The 16,523-nt window shown below is 42.3% G+C and overlaps 1 protein-coding gene across 2 annotated transcripts; it reads left to right on the top strand.

The window, feature by feature from the left end:
- Positions 1–5,325: 5,325 nt before the first annotated feature.
- Positions 5,326–14,671, top strand: LOC133952211 (short transient receptor potential channel 4-like). Of its 2 annotated transcripts, XM_062386553.1 has the most exons (10): positions 5,326–5,709; positions 6,529–7,044; positions 10,721–11,057; positions 11,217–11,356; positions 11,990–12,297; positions 12,402–12,597; positions 12,696–12,890; positions 13,050–13,091; positions 13,193–13,282; positions 13,367–14,671. In XM_062386553.1, the coding sequence occupies exons 1-10, from the start codon at positions 5,335–5,337 to the stop codon at positions 13,808–13,810; spliced, it is 2,643 nt and encodes an 880-aa protein (XP_062242537.1). In that variant the 5' UTR covers positions 5,326–5,334; the 3' UTR covers positions 13,811–14,671. The 2 variants fall into 2 exon arrangements, with proteins under 2 accessions (XP_062242537.1, XP_062242538.1); XM_062386554.1 differs by lacking the exon at positions 12,696–12,890.
- The last annotated feature ends 1,852 nt before the right edge of the window (positions 14,672–16,523 follow it).

Here is a 16,523-nt window from a genome sequence, read left to right as displayed (position 1 = left end):
CACTAGGTGCCTCGGACTGACAGTGGCTGTGTGGGTGCCTATTGTTCCAGTGTTCCAGGGAATGTCTCAAATATTTCCAAGGTCCCCCCGCCAGGCTGTAATTGACTTAATCTTGCCATTAGCCCCAAGTCGCCCAGAGTCAGCTGTCATCTGTTGGAGTTAAGTGCTGTAACAAGGTGCTCTTGATGCGTCTTGATGGATGTGAGTTTTAGCTATGAGGCTCAGGGCTGATTTTTAACCCCCTAGCGCCCAGCACTGCACACAAACACACGCACACACACCAAACCCACACCGCCTGCTGACAGCCATAATAAGCACCGGCACACTAACTGACAAACTCCGGCTGGTTCCTGTCAGGGTGATGGGATGTTGCTGATCTCATGGAGTTTGGTAAACACACCCGCTGCAGACCGTGATAAACAGAACCTATAACCTCCACGCACCATCACCTCTCCACAGGCAGCACACCTCGTCGACAAATCCCCACAGTGTTTGGATATAAACCTAATCGCGCCTACCCTGCAGTTTTTTATTTGACAGAGAGCCAGCTATTCAGGCCCTTATAAATTATAACAACTGTGGAATTCATATATGGGATAGTTCTGCCACTGCCAGTAGGTGGCAACATCACGTTACACATCCTGCATGTTGGATATTACACATTTAAAATATGATTCATTATTATGACATCTGCATGAAGTTAGGAGCCCAACAACAACAAGAAAGACATGAAATGTGCAATTTTAACAAAACTGCTGTGGGAAATCATTAATGGATTTGAAATTACATATCGTTTTAGTTTGACAAATTAATATGAATCTAGTGAAAAATACAGATTACACATATCTGTCAATATCAGTTAAACCTCTCAGATGTGCTCAGTCTGGGTGAACCTGTCAAGCTGCATCCTGCCGCTGTCTCTCTCTGCTCAAAGACTGGCAGCTCCTAATTAGTTCAGAACCTCATCTAATGACCTTGAATTTCTGCTGCCAGCTCCACTATTGCATCAGTGTACAATTTTAGAAGCGGGGGAAGAAACCTGGCCGATGCTCGGTACATCAAATTGACTGAGAGCTGGAGCGCAATGCCCAATGAGTTCCCACACCCACATGCTAAGTAAAAAAACAGATGAGCTCCCATGCAGCCGGGACGTGCAGCCAATTAATGCAGAATATACTGAGTTTTGGAAATCTACATTTCCCTATAACATACTTTAAGTCTTTAAACCTCATATGCAAAAGCATTTAGCACAGAAGACTTTCAACAAATTACATTTAAAACTGTGAATAACCATTCATGAGTCACTTTCCCAGTTCCTCTCCCTCGGCCCTTCGCTGGGAGTGTCCCCTTCAAACTGAGCCACACAGGAGAGGGCTGGAAGATATACCCCTTCTTGTTTAGAGGGTTCCTGAATACACTCTACGGTTGAAGGGGTGTTTCAAGGGCTAGATGGCCACTACCCCTACATCACATAGATAAATAGAACAACACTACCCCTTCATGGCAGCTCAAAAAAATGAAGGAGTCCACGTGGTCAGGCTAAGAGGTGAATTGGGTCAGTCTTCACAAAGCATTACAGCCTGTTGCGTGATGATTGATTTAAAGCTTCTGAAGTCAGACACTGTGGCTCAGTTTCAATCCCGGAGGACTAAGTTTGTTAGTATATCACATATACAGGAGAGTATAGAGTAAGAGTTAGATATGGAAGGATAGAAAGTATTTATATTTTGTTAATACAGCAGCCGTTTCCTGATCCTTTTCATTCATCAAAATATGCTCTGTTCTGTCTGATTTGAAAGATATCTTATTTTGTCTATATTTTTGTGGCACGTTGTTGCAAAATATTCTCTTGCTTAAAAATCTAAAAAAACTATTTATCTCAACCAACATAATCCTCATTTATCATAGTGCCAGCATGGCTGTGTTAACCAAGTTCATATCTTATACAAACACATTAATTTAAACCCCAACCCTTCTGTAAATGTCTGCAGTGCGATCTGGCAGCAGCTACATCAGAAACCTGATCTGACGTTTTCCACTGAGAATTCACAAACTTTATCTCTTTTGGAGGGGGGGGGGGGTAAGTGCACTGCAGAATTTATCAGCGCTGGCACAACAAAGTGAAAGTCGTCGCATCCTTAAGAGAAAGTGAGCGCAGTAATCAACAAGCCAGGAAATAGGTCAGAGGACTCGCTGGCAAACAGAAAACATCATTAACAAACATTTGGCCCAGATTTCTCTAACCCTCGCTGAACATAAACCTTTGTAGGAAGTTTATACGATTCGCAAACAGCTTCCCCCATTATTCCATCAGAATCCTCTGAGGGGGTGTTTTTCTGTCCTTAACACGGGGGAAGAGTCAGAAGTCTGCAGCTGCCACCAAACAGCTCGACGGCAGAGAGACGGTATAAGAAGAAATGTCATCAGTTGTCTGGTGTCCTTAAGAAACTGTGCACCTCATGAGACTCTTCAGGATGTTCTAGACGGGAGGAAATCTCTCTCTGCCCTCTAGTGGCATGTGAATTGCCCGAGTCAATTACTGTGTCATTAATAATTAAGGATAAATCCATAAGTGTTACTGATGTAAACATAAGAAAACAGCTCGTTGAGGCCAGAGGAGTCGATGGTCTTTTGTTTGCACTTGTTCCAGGGATCGTGTGTGTAGAACTGCTCTGATTGAGGATTCACCAACACATCCGGCTCTCAGAGGCTTTGCCACAGAGCCCCAAGTTCGCAGAAGAGGCATTTGTTACCTTACAGGCTGGAGCAGGGGAAGGAAGAGAGGTCACACTCTGCAGTCTGGTGTCAGTTCACTCTTTTAAAGAATACAGTGAAATCCAAATGCACTACAGGAGCTGAGGCTACGACTCTTACCTGCCAGGGCGGCGTTGTAACCGGCGAATCACCCGAGGAGAGTGTTTCCTCTAAAAATAAACAGGTTACGTTGGAGCAGTGGTCACTTCAAGGCCTGTTTCAGAATAAATAGAGACGGCTCAACGCTGCTTTGGGCAAAACGCTGCACAACAGCTGCTTCAGCTTTATATATTCTCTGAATCAGAAAGGCAACATGGGACAAATTATTTTTTATGATACATGAGGATCTCAGACTGAATCACACTGGATGAATTTCCTCACTTGAATCGTTTTTATAGTATTTTTATTATTCATTTATTTCTGGCTTCAATGTGGATTGATGGTGGATATTCGTAATCGACTTTATGATGTTTCTCCAAACGAAATGACAGGTTAATTCATATTTCATGGGCCATGACACTTGAAGTAAAATGTTACATAACAGTAAACTAATAAATATTCTTAAAAGAGGAAAACTTTAAATGTCCAAAACTGGCTGTAAATTAAACAAAAAAAAACATGTCAACTGAAGGTATCACTTTGAAAACTGCTCTCCAGCTGCAACAGGAAGCTTTCATACATTATTCATGTTTAAAAATAAAAAAATGTGTGGTTAAGCTGCAACTTTATCTTTCTTGTTTTTCACCAGTCCATTTGTGGAAATCATAATCTTTCTTGCTGAATTCATTCACAAAGCCATAAAGTCTCATTAGTCATAAAGAGCATGAATAAATACACTCTAGAGCAAAAAGTTCAAAACTCTGAAATGTGTTCATCTAATCCCTAAGCCAGTGGACATTTGATCAATCTACAGAATGGGATGAGTTATGTTATTATGCAACGGGGCTGATTCAAGACATTTGGTGCAGCAGTATAAAACCATGATAACCCATTGATAACTTGACCCATGGAAGCAGGATCTTTCAGGGAGGTCACAGCACTCCAGCAAACTACATACACGAAACATGTTTCCTATGGAAAATCAGCTGGAACGTACTGGGTTATTATTTGCCTATAGATGAGGGGGGGAAAGAGACATGGTTCCTTAACAGCTGTGCTCACTCACACTAGTCAACAATTATCTGCAAAATGTTACTTCAGATAACAAAAAAACTGTGAAGTAAATATACAACTCACGAGGAATAAATGAGCTATAGGGTCGTCGAAGGACGCCCTTACATTGACTGATCTTTAGTTATTATATCTGAGAGCGAGAGAGAGAGATAGAGAGAGAGGGAGAGAGAGAGAGAGAGAGAGGGGGGGGGGATAGATGGAAAGAATAAGAGAGGGAGGGATAGATGGATAGATGGATTAGATGGATAGATGGATAGATAGATTGATCAGAGAGAGAGAGAGAGATTCAGTCGATAGTAAGATAGATAGATAGATAGATAGATAGATAGACAGATAGATAGATAGATATAATTGACATATAGTCAGAATCCATGTGTATTTTTTTCATCAGCCTCCAAAATCATGGTTAGAGCATTTCTTCACAGTCAAAATACTATAAAACTTTTAAGTAATGACGTAGTTTTTTCATGATAATAAACTCTGGTTTCCTTTAGTTAACAACGCACTTGTTGGACCAGCCCCTGGCTTTTTGCGGTGGTTACTTTTCATGTTGTGGCTGAAGATGCGTGTGTTTTTACGCGCGCAGTTTTGTGTAGGGTGCCCAACGCCCCTCGGTCCCCACCTGCTCCGACGCGCAACGCGCAGGTCAACAACATGTCCGTGAAAACCAGAGAGCGGGGGGAGGAAGGAGGGAGGAGGGAGGAGGGAGGAGGGAGGGATGAGAGGAGAGGAGAGGAGGGAGGAGAAGAGATCACACAACAGGACAGCGTCTTCAGAGGAGACGCCAATGAGTGAGGAAGATGAGGATCCAGCCTCCACTTCCGCTGCGCGTAAAATAACACAAGCGAAAAGCAACAGGAGGACGGTAAAGTTGTCTCTTTCTTCTGTGCACGATTGTTTTGAACGTTGGTATTTCATTATACATTTTTTTACAAAGATTCATAAACTCTCTCCTGCTGTCATCTGAACTGCTGATCATGTTTCAGATTATACTTGATAACACTAACTTAGACATTGACAAGAAGTCTGTTAAAAAGCTGTTGTAAATATTGTTTTGCTGTGTAGATGGATGGACACGTTAATTGTTTTTACTGCTTTTGTTCTGAAAAGCACAATGTTCTACATTGCATCAAAATATATTTTTGGGGGTTAAAAACATATACATTTTTCCTACCGTATAGCATTATGACCTTTAGTTTTGAACTGCAAGTTATTTCAATTTAAGATTGCTCTTGTTGAGATTGTTGAGCTCTTACATGATCATTACAGTTCTAGACTTAATGTCATTTAAAACCCAACAAGGTGCAGTTTCCGTCTGTGTCAGAAAACTCTCTGCTGACCTCATGTTTCCATATTTACTCTTTGTCTCTTTTCTGAAGTTGACTCTGAGAAACTGCAGCAGCAGCAATGTCACAGCTGTATTACGGCAAAACTGAAGGCTCCTTGTACAGGGACAGCATCCCCCTGCGGGTCGTGAGGGCCGAGTCCGAGCTCTCGTCCCTGGAGAAGGCCTACCTGTTGGCAGTCGATAAGGGGGACTACGCCAGCGTGAAAGAGGACCTGGAGGATGCCGAGATTTATTTCAGGATCAACATTAACTGCATCGACCCCCTTGGACGCACGGCCTTACTCATCGCCATCGAGAACGAGAACCTGGAGATCATCGAGCTGCTGCTCAGCTATAACGTGTACGTGGGGGATGCCCTGCTGCACGCCATCCGCAAAGAGGTGGTGGGCGCCGTGGAGCTGCTGGTCAATCACAAGAGGAGTGGGGACAAAAAGGTAGCCTCCACCATGAGGACATCCCATGTGCAGTGATGCTTTTACAGTGTTGTTCAACTTCAGATAGAAAAAACTCAGAACCTCACGTGACAACTGTTATAGCTCTACTGTTATACTCCGTTTCCCAGTCTGATGGGCCTCTCTACAAATAGAAGAGTCCAGAGAGATGCAAGTTAAAGACTCTAAATTGCCCAGAGGTGTGAATGTGAGTGTGAAAAGTAGCTCGAGTCGGCACGTTGAGCCTCCGAGATGCTGGCGACTTGACCAGGATGAACTCCGTCTCTCGTCCAATGTCTGCCAGGAATGTCTCTGGCTCCCCACGACCATCGTAGGATAGAACTGAAATCACGGAAACATGCTGAAAAGCTCATTTGAAGCTGCTGGGATGTGACAGTATGACTGGAATGGTTGTAATTTAGTTTTAAAACAGTATAATTCTTATTTTTTGCTTGAAAGTTGCAGCTTGGACTTGATGTGCTGCTGCTATAGCGTGGTGTATCAGGCATTTTTGTAAATTTTGTGTTTTAATTTCTCGACGCTGCTGGTTCGGCCTGTAATGGACTTGATTCTGTGAAGAGAATAACAAAGGGTGTAGCTGCCTCCAACCAGGAAGATATTTTGAGGGCAGCTCAACCACAAGCCATTAGCTGTGGGCTTGCTGTTAGACAAGAAGTGTCAGGCACCCAAGATGAAATTGGATCCAGTCACACTAATTCAAATTAGCTGTTTCCCTGTGAGAGGTTTATAAAGCTGTTTCTTGTTCCCTGTGAATTTATCCTTTTTAAGTAAGTTGGTTTCCTCTCTTGGTCTCCTACACAGGTTCCACCAATCCTGCGAGACAAGCAGTTTTCAGACTTCACCCCGGACATCACTCCGATCATCCTCGCAGCCCACACCAACAACTATGAGATCATCAAACTGCTGGTGCAGCGAGGAGTCTCCATCCCTCAGCCGCACAACGTACGCTGCAACTGCGTGGAGTGCGTCTCCAGCTCCGACGTGGACGTCCTGCGTCAATCTCGCTCCCGTCTGAACATCTACAAGGCCCTCGCCAGCCCGTCCCTCATCGCCCTCTCCAGTGAGGATCCCTTCCTCACGGCTTTCCAGCTCAGCTGGGAGCTGAAGGAGCTCAGCAATGTGGAGAACGAGTTCAAGGCGGAGTACGAGGAACTCTCCCGTATTTGTAAACAATTTGCAAAAGACCTCCTGGATCAAACCCGGAGCTCTAAAGAGTTGGAGACAATCCTCAACTACCGAGACGACATCAATCCCCTGCTGGATGACAACAATGACCTGGCACGTCTTAAACTGGCTATCAAATACAGCCAGAAAGAGGTAAGCTCTTAATCACCATTCCTTCTTTTTACAACACAGGATCAGAAAACTACTCTGGTTAACACAGGTATACAAACAGAGCTTTACAGTCCTGTGTTGAAGCACCAGGAGGAACAAGGGACAACATGGACTATAAGATGAACAGTGCCAAGATGAGCCGCAAATGGCCTGAGGAGGGTGGAGATATCCTCTGGGAGCTTAGAGCTACATGTAATTGCCTGGCTGGCTCTTAAAAATGCATTACAGTGGCCCTTTCAGACGGTCCCAAGACATCTAGATAATTGGCGATAATGATGGAATAAGTGATGAGCACTTCCGTGAAATACAAACTCATAATATTTTAATTAGGGAGGGAACCTTTTACTGTCTTTTAACATATTCTATGGAAGCATTTTTTTTCCCAGGATGCAACAAGGACTTCCTGTCATTTATCAAGAAAATTTGCGATGGAAATTGATACTGGTGATCACACAGTGGCTGCAGCAGAATAAGATGCACGAGGAAACATGATTTAGGTGTAATTTATGAGGTTAATCAAAGATTACACATGTGAATGCATGTAGTTGATGAGGATGACAACATGAAATATTACGAGTGGAATTTCAAGCCTTTGGTCTTAGTCGACCTCTTAAAATGTTAACATCCTCATTTAAATCCAGGTCTGTTTTGTTGTTTTGTTGTCTCCTGCACAACAGGCGACAATTAACCTGAACGCTGTGTTTCAGCAAGGTTCTTTTTATTTGTTCCACTCATGAAATGGATGAAACCACTTATTTGTTGTTTGTTGTGCAGTGTTTGCAGCAGGAAAAGATCACAACACCTTTGTGTGTTCACGTTTAGTCTCAAGCCTTTAGGGTTCTGCATGTGGACTTTGGGCTTTTCTGTTATACTGTATCCGGATGAGACAGTTGGGAGCATGGGAATGGGAGATCAGCTCCGTGTGCCACCACTGGTCTCCATGGCAGAAGGGTTTGACAGCTGAGTTTCAATGGCTACAGTGGGAAAGGGCTTTATCACAGATGGGTGATTTGAACAAGGTTTCTTTGGCCGGTTACAGACAACATTTAGCTTAAAACTTATAATATCTAAACTGCTGCTAATAAATACACTGGGATGTTCCACGATGGAAACATGGTAAAAGATAACATAAAACTGAGATTGATAACACAAAAATGTTTTAAAACTAAACACTGTTGGCTCGAGATAACAGTGAGAAACCTCTGTTTGTAGTGAACTCTAATTTAAGAACAAAAAAGTGGGCGGATAGACTGGGATTTCTTTGTTGCTCGTGATTTTAATATAAATTTCTTCTTGGACTCACCTGCTGCGCGATTTGACATTTTGTGACCTTGAATGACCTCAGATTCAACATCTCTTCAATCTCTGAAACAGAGATGTGTTCAATTAACAGCATAAATGTTATAACATCTTATATTTGATGAATTAAGGCCCATTAGTAGAATGCCAAACGAAAAGTTTACAAGGAAAAAGCTAAAATCTTTTAGGATTACCATTCGGTCACATAATCTCCGAATTTAAACTGTATCAATATTTTGTGGGGTAAATTTACAAATGAAAAGTTTCTTGTGACAGATTTAAGACTTGACTTGGATTCCTCTGCAATGACTTAACACGAAGACTCCCCCTAAATGGAGAGGCGGTGGACTAGTGGCAGAAAGGTCTCTGGTTCGTATCTGGTTCGACTCCACGGAGAAAAAACAAATAGATGAACCTGGATTGATCTGTCCAAAAATCCAAGAGGATTGTCTAGTGCCCCTGAGCAAGGCACCTTACTCCCCCAACATCTGCTCCCCGGGCGCCGTACATGGTCGCTCACTGCTCTGTGTGTCCTGCACCAGATGGGTCAAAAGCAGAGGTTAAATTTCCCTACAATTGCATGAGTGTGCCTGTGCATGTCTGTGCATGTGTTTGGGAAAAATAAATAAATGTATCTTAATCTTAATCTTAATCCTAAATGATGTCACTTCATGAGTCAGGCTGACATTTAACAAATATTTAAAGTAATTTAAAAAATACACTGACCACCAGATGAATGAGAGAAGTTACAGAGTTAAGTTCATATAAGACTTGGATCTGAATTGAATTGGTCTCTAACCTAAAGTCAAGCATACTCCACACTGATTGCAGCATCTTCCAATTGCTGGTAACATGAAGAAGTAAGTAAAATGAATATGGGGCTGTTAAGTGTTCGCTCTTCTCTAAGAGCATAGATTGTGGCCAGAAAGCTGTTTTATGAGTTTCAATTATTTCATTATTTGTCCACTAATGTCAACAACACACTTCCTCGAGATGGGTTTTCCTTCTGAAGAAACAGCATCAAAGTGGTGCAGTCTAATTGACTGCGTAGACCACCAGCACTTATTGATGGCAAACATCTCCTTTTACACAATTCCGTCCTCTCTGCTCCTCGTGCCCACTTCTGCACTCGTTGTGGAATATTACTACGTAATCCTGTACGCAGATGTTTACTTGGAGCTGTTATGTTGAAAAAAAAATGCATTTGAATACTTTGAAAGAGTAGAAAAAAAGTCTGACTACTTTTATTTCCGGAGCAGAATGTCATCATGAGATTATTCATCAGTAGGTTTAATGACGGAATTACAAATCTTGGTCGTACTGTTTATTTAACATCATAAATTCTAATAATTCTCATTGATAATTGAGAATCATATGACTGGAGATCTTTCAGTGCTGTTCATATAAAGTTATCCAGTTTAGGATGATGTCAAATCCCATAAATAGTATATCTATATACAGTATGCATGTAAGGAAATAGAGCAGTATTATATCACATTTACCTTAACATACTGTGCAATAATTATAATATTATCAGATGACGTAAATACCCTGTCATTAAATTATTTATATTATTAAGCATACTTGTGCTCTTTGCATCAAAGTTACCCTAAGTTACCTTTATTTATATTGTATTTAATAACTAATAAAACATTTTTTTTTAACAATGAGCCACTTGAAAGTTGAACGTACTTTTTGTGAAACTGATTTAGATGTATAGAATAAATACTATACATTTTCCTTATGATTAAACAATGTGTTATCACAGGATTAATGTCTATGTTTTAAGGGGCAGAAGCATGTGACCACAGTCATATGATCCTGCCACGAGCACAAATAGGAAACAGTGAAGTCAGAATCTGCTTTGCTACTTGACGTCATCCACCACAATTTGATGCTACATACAATGTAGAGATCCATTTCACTATAATGTGGTCAGGCTAAAGTGATCGTCCATCACCGGCCACAGACGTCCAGCACATGCTTATATTAAATCCCGGGGGGGCAGAGAAGATGTGTATGGGAAACAGATTTCACAATAATTTTTTCATTTCTTGACAGAGGATCACAGAACAGAGGATCTGTAATGCCCCCCCCCCCCCCCCCCCCCCCCCACACACACACACACACACACACACACACAGACACACACACACTTCTAACATCTTGAATGCCTCTTGCTCGGGGTGAAGAACGGTGAAGCATGTTTTTTTCATTCCACAAAGTTACCTTTGCTGAGGATAAGCAGCAGGGGGGGAGCTCTGGAGATTTTATCGTATCATCATGTCTGTGGCGGGGGGGGGGGGGGGGGGGGGGCTCACAAGCCTCCTCTAACATCATTCATCTCTCTTCCTCTCAGTTTATCGCGCAGCCCAACTGTCAGCAGCTGCTGGCGTCTCGGTGGTACGATCAGTTCCCCGGCTGGAGGCGGCGTCACTGGGCGGCAAAGTTCCTCACCTGCATCTTCATCGGCCTCCTGTTTCCGCTGCTGTCCCTCTTCTACCTGATCTCTCCAAAGAGCTTCTATGGCTTATTCATCCGCAGGCCTTTCATCAAGTTCATCTGTCACACCGCCTCCTACCTGACCTTCCTCTTCCTGCTCTTCTTGGCCTCGCAGCACATATCCTACTCGCAGAAGGACTGTCAGGGCCCACCACCCACCATCGTGGAGTGGATGATCCTGCCTTGGGTGCTCGGTAACAATAAGCACACGCGTGTACACCAACACTAACCTGTTTTTCTAATGTTATCAGGCATTGTTTTGCATCTGCGCACATTTGAGGAGATTCAATCAGAGGCACTTACCGCAGCTGCTCGATAATGAATGTTGACCACTTGTGTTTTTCCTGTTTGAGGTTTTATATGGATGGAGATCAAACAGATGTGGGATAATGGTTTCCAGGACTACATGGACGACTGGTGGAACCTCGTGGACTTCATAATGAACTCCCTGTATCTCGCAACCATTTCTCTGAAGCTCGTTGCCTATAAAAAGGTACTGTATACGTCAGGAAGTAACGTATTTCAGCTTTTCTGATCTTTAAAGTTTATAAAAGAAGACAGATATTTTTGATCACGTTGAAAGTGATACTATGCATATTTTAAACTTTAAAAAATTTGCTTCAGGCTTCAAAATTTGTTTGATGGTTCACCGATTTGGAATTAGCAAATTGGGGCTGCTTTTATTCCCACTCCTGTAGCAACATTTATTAAGTGAGTGGGTACATTATCCTGCAAGTAGTGCATAACTGGCAGCCTAAGGCCTTCTCTACACCACTTCCAATATTATTACAGTAGTAGAGGTCTTTAAAAAACAGCGTTTATCACCAATATTCTGTGAGGAAACTTGGTTAAATTAATAATTGTAAACAGATTTAGTATCCAGCGGTTAGTTGTGTTGTGTTTTTAGTCGGAGGGACTATTAAGTCAAAGTTAATAAGAATTATCTATCATGTGTGGCTGCAGAGGGCGCTGTTGCTCAGGAAAAGTCACATAGTGTTGCTTTAACTTATACAACAGTCAAAGTGAGGAGAATTCAAATGAATGGGAATGCTGTGTGTTCTTGTTTTTTGAATTATCTGTAATGCTCAAAGTAACTTACATCATTCTCACTGTTTATTGTTTACAGTACAGGGGGCCCAAACCCAGAGACCAGTGGGAAATGTGGCACCCGACTCTGGTGGCAGAGGCCTTGTTCGCCATCGCCAACATCTTCAGCTCATTGCGCCTCATCTGCCTTTTCACTGCCAACTCCCATCTGGGGCCCTTACAGATCTCGCTGGGTCGAATGCTCCTGGACATCCTCAAGTTCCTCTTCATCTACTGCCTGGTGCTTTTAGCCTTCGCCAACGGCCTCAACCAGCTGTACTTTTACTATGAAACAGAACTGCCGTGCAAGGGGATTCGCTGCGAAAAACAGAACAATGCCTTCTCAACGCAAGTCCCTAAACAAATTGCTCCTGACAAAGCTGCGATACTAATATTGAATATGATTTTCATCCAGTTATGCACAATGTGACGTACGGTTGTTTGCTTTTCAGGCTGTTCGAGACGCTTCAGTCGTTATTTTGGTCCGTGTTTGGCCTGATTAGCCTCTACGTGACCGATATGGGTCCGGATCATCAATTCACTGAGTTTGTGGGCAGCACCATGTTCGGCACATACAACGTGATCTCCCAGATCGTGCTTCTGAACATGCTCATCGCGATGATGAACAACTCCTACCAGCACATAGCTGTGAGCGCACCGGCCCGCTGGTTTCATCCGTACTAATTTGTCTTGTGTTCCTTCGCGAAAAGGGTTTTGATGAATTGTTTGTTTGTTTCTCTTTTCAGGATCATGCTGATATAGAATGGAAATTCGCAAGAACAAAATTATGGATGAGCTACTTTGAAGAAGGGGGGACTTTGCCGTCTCCGTTTAACATAATACCCAGTCCGAAGTCAGTTTTTTATCTGATGAGATGGATAAAGAAATTCTTATTCAGGAGACAAAGCAAGAGAATGCATGATACCTTCGAAACATTGGGGGTGAGGAGTTTCCAAGGATCTGATCTATATTGTCATCACTGTATAGAATACAGTTATTTAGTACCATGCTCTCTGATATTACAGTGAATATGTTTATATTCATTGTAAAGAATAACTCATCCTACCATTGCAATTAACAATATGTACCTTTACTTTCAGAGACGCGCGGCTAAAAGTGTAAGATCAAACCATCAGTACCAGGTATGACTGTCTTTTTAAACAAATAAATGTAGGCACCTTTTCATACAACTTTATTTTGAAAACAAATCTGTAGTTTTTATCTATAAGATTATGTTTTTCAGGAGGTTTTAAGGAACCTTGTGAAGCGATATGTCGCTCGGCTGATCAGAGACGCCAAGACAGCGGAAGGTTTGACGGAAGAGAACTTTAAGGTAGAACTTCCCGATCCTTCAACATTGTTTTTGCATTGTGTAATCTGTACCATCGTTTAATCTGCGGCTCTCAATATATTACAGGAGCTGAAGCAGGATATCTCCAGCTTCCGCTATGAAGTCCTGGGATTGATGAAGGGTAAATCTCAGGGAAGGGTAAGCTCCGCCTTGGCCTATCCTGGAAACCCGTTCAAATATTCTCCCAAATTCCCCATTGATGAGCCGGAACGGAAGCAGAGCATGTTTGAAGTGGTCATCACCGCCCAACAGAGCGGAGCTTCCAACACCATCGGCTCTGACAGGCTTTTCAACGGTGCGGCTCTTCTGTCCCCTGCGGGACAGACTCAGGACGAGCTGTCCAAGGATGTCTCAGACGAGGGGTCTCATAACTTTGAAAACATATCATCGTCACCGAAAGATTCACTGGGATCTGGGAGCAAAATGCTACTTCAGATTGAGAAAGGCTTCCAGATAAGGCAGAAGAGAAAAAAACTGCCTGGTCCCCAAGATTCTGATCAAGATCCATGAATGAATATCTGGATCCGCCTATATGTCTGAATCTAGTTTCTATCTTGACCCATGGCCTGTCCTTCCGAGTTTCATTCAAATCGGTATGGTATTTTTGTGCGTAATCCTTTTGATAAAGAAACAGAACAACTAACAAACAAAACCTAACCAGAACAAAACATAACATTACATTAAAAAGTACATGTTAAAACGATTTGTGGACATTTAAAAGCTGGTACAGATGTGAGTTTTTAGTTAACCTTACATATGTACAGAAGATGAGCTCTTAACCTGATTGTAGCCTTAATGGGAAACTTACAAAACTTTGTGGCGGCTGCAGCAACGGCATAATGGCCCGTTCCCCTCAGCCGTGACCAAGGGACAGCCTGGAACAGCTGGTAATAACCCAGAGTGTCTGAGACATCTGGAAGTGGACAGGAGCTCAGAGACGTGTTAGCGGAGCCAGGTCTTTAAAAAAGAATCAGATAAACAAACCTTATTCTCAATCCTGTTCTGGAGCAGGTGCCAGTGCAGTGATGAGGTGAGATGCTGTTTCACTTCCTGGTCCCAGTGAGCGGCAGCGTTCTGCAGCAGCTGCAAACGAGACGGTGATGAAAACATATTAGTGCAACATCTTCCAATAATCGAGATGTCATTCTTTCTGTTGCCAGTTTTGAAAAACGTATATTGAAATAAACACATGTTCTCAAGGTAAGGAATATTGTAGTTACCTCTCATATTCAGTTTAATACCTGCATCCTGCCATGTATGTTATTGCAGATTATATCACATGCATTCCTCCCCGATTGGCGGAATATGAAAATACAGAGTGCCGATTTGATGCTCAGGGAATTTGACACAGGTCTGTAATTCATGATTTACTGTGAGCAGCTAAATCCAAAGAGCGCCCCCCCCCCCCCCCTCCTGCTGCCTGTCCTCAAAGCCTGCACATTGAACTGTTCTCTTATTGTGATATGCAAAAAATTCTAAAAAACAATATTACTCCTCATACACTGCCAGTATCCATTTTTTGTATTGGTTATGCAGTAAAAATGTAACCCTGTGTTAAAACATGTTTATTTGTATATGTGTGAACTGATTGAATATGTAACTTGGATACATTATCCAGCTGATAAATAAGCAAAGCAGCACCGGGCAAATTCAGAAAAAGATTCCAATTGTTTTTACTCCAAAGCATCCTCCTTTTTCTAGAGTGAGAAAAGCTCCGTTGCAAGATTTATTCCTCAACCTCCGCTTGTACACTTTACAACCTGGAATGCAAACTTGTATTGACATTTCTCTCTGATCAAATAAAAATCAATTCTAACTTTTCTGTCTCGTGGTTCTCCGCAGCAGCTTGTCGTTCCCCTTTCTCCCTTATTTCTTTCATTTCCAAACAAAGGATAGTGACACTGGGAACTAAGATTTAAACGGAGCCTTGAGTTGAAGCAGGAGGTCAGGAGGCGAAAGTTAAACTTCTGCATGAGTTCTCTTGATTCACTGTTGCGATGTTCCCTCTTATCACCCACAGCTTTGGGTAAACAGTTTACGAGCCTCTTGCTGTTTATACAGTGGCGCAGTTCCTAGTGGATGCACAGTTTACATCAACATCCTCCCCCTGAGGGATTTCTCTTGTGCTTTGTGACTCGTTCACCAAGAAGCACAACTCAATGCTCTTATTTACAGTTACTCACATCTTGTCTGTCCAGTCAGGTTGAAGTGAAGAGTATAAACACAAAATGGACCTGGGAAAAAGTAAGGACAGTATTAACACACTCACTGTAGCTAGAGTCTTTCACTGTCTTTAGTTTAAAGAGGTTGTTGTGGAAGTTTGTTTAAAAGCTTGTTAATGAGTAAGTTCACATGTAGTAAGTAATGTATAGTTTATACCATAAAGAGTCAGTTAGGGTTAGGGTTAGTCATTATGTCATTATAATACATTACAATATACTCATCAGGGTTAGGCGATAGCTTATCCCATCGGGGAGGAGGTGGGATGCACCCAAGGTGTCCGTCCCCGACTGAACCGGAACTCCAATCAAGAACCTTCATGCTGTGAGGCGATGGTGCTAACCACTGCACCACCATGCCACGCTTGATAACAAAGCAGTTTCCTTAAAAAGTTACAAAGTGGAAATTAAAAGAACAGGAATTGAAGCTATAGAAAGATAAGTTCATTAAACAGAGAAAAATACATTTTACCTGCAAAATATATAAATATATTAAAAAAAATTACAAAGAGATTTTAAAGCGTTTATGATGTTTTTGTGTCTCTAGCAGCAAAGCCCTGGTCACCCTGCCTGAAATAACCAGCGGAGCTCCGCCCCCAGACGTGAGTCAGAAACCATTACAATTCAATTTACATGTCAGTGCATCACAAACAATGATCCACTAATAAAACACTGACAGAGCTCGTTCTGCATGAGTGTGAAGACAATCAAGTCACATTACCTTTTTATTTACCTTGTCCTCAAATACACACAAATAAAACAGGCCCGATACAATAAAACAATAATCTCATTTATCAAAATTCGGGGGTGTTCGGGAGGATTATGAGTCTGTGAGGATTGTTTTCCTACTTATCAGGCATCAAGCCCCCTCTAGTGATGTGGGAGAGACCAGTGCAGTCGCTGTGGGCACAATAGAGACGTGTGAACAATGGCTCCAATGCATCCGCTGTGCATCCAGCTGTGCATCCAGCTGTGCATCCAGCTGTGCATCCAGCTGTGCATCC

The sequence above is a fragment of the Platichthys flesus genome, chromosome 4 (assembly GCF_949316205.1).
Source record: "Platichthys flesus chromosome 4, fPlaFle2.1, whole genome shotgun sequence".
In the NCBI taxonomy this organism is placed as follows: domain Eukaryota; kingdom Metazoa; phylum Chordata; class Actinopteri; order Pleuronectiformes; family Pleuronectidae; genus Platichthys; species Platichthys flesus.
The sequence above is the reverse complement of the archived record's forward strand: the minus strand, read 5'-3'. Positions and strand labels throughout refer to the sequence as shown.

Coding starts and splice junctions, on each gene's coding strand:
- LOC133952211 (XM_062386553.1), top strand. CDS start 5,335: ATGTCACAGCTGTATTACGGCAAAACTGAAGGCTCCTTGTACAGGGAC. Junction 12,891..13,049: donor ATACCTTCGAAACATTGGGG/GTGAGGAGTTTC, acceptor CTTTACTTTCAG/AGACGCGCGGCTAAAAGTGT. Junction 13,092..13,192: donor GATCAAACCATCAGTACCAG/GTATGACTGTCT, acceptor TATGTTTTTCAG/GAGGTTTTAAGGAACCTTGT.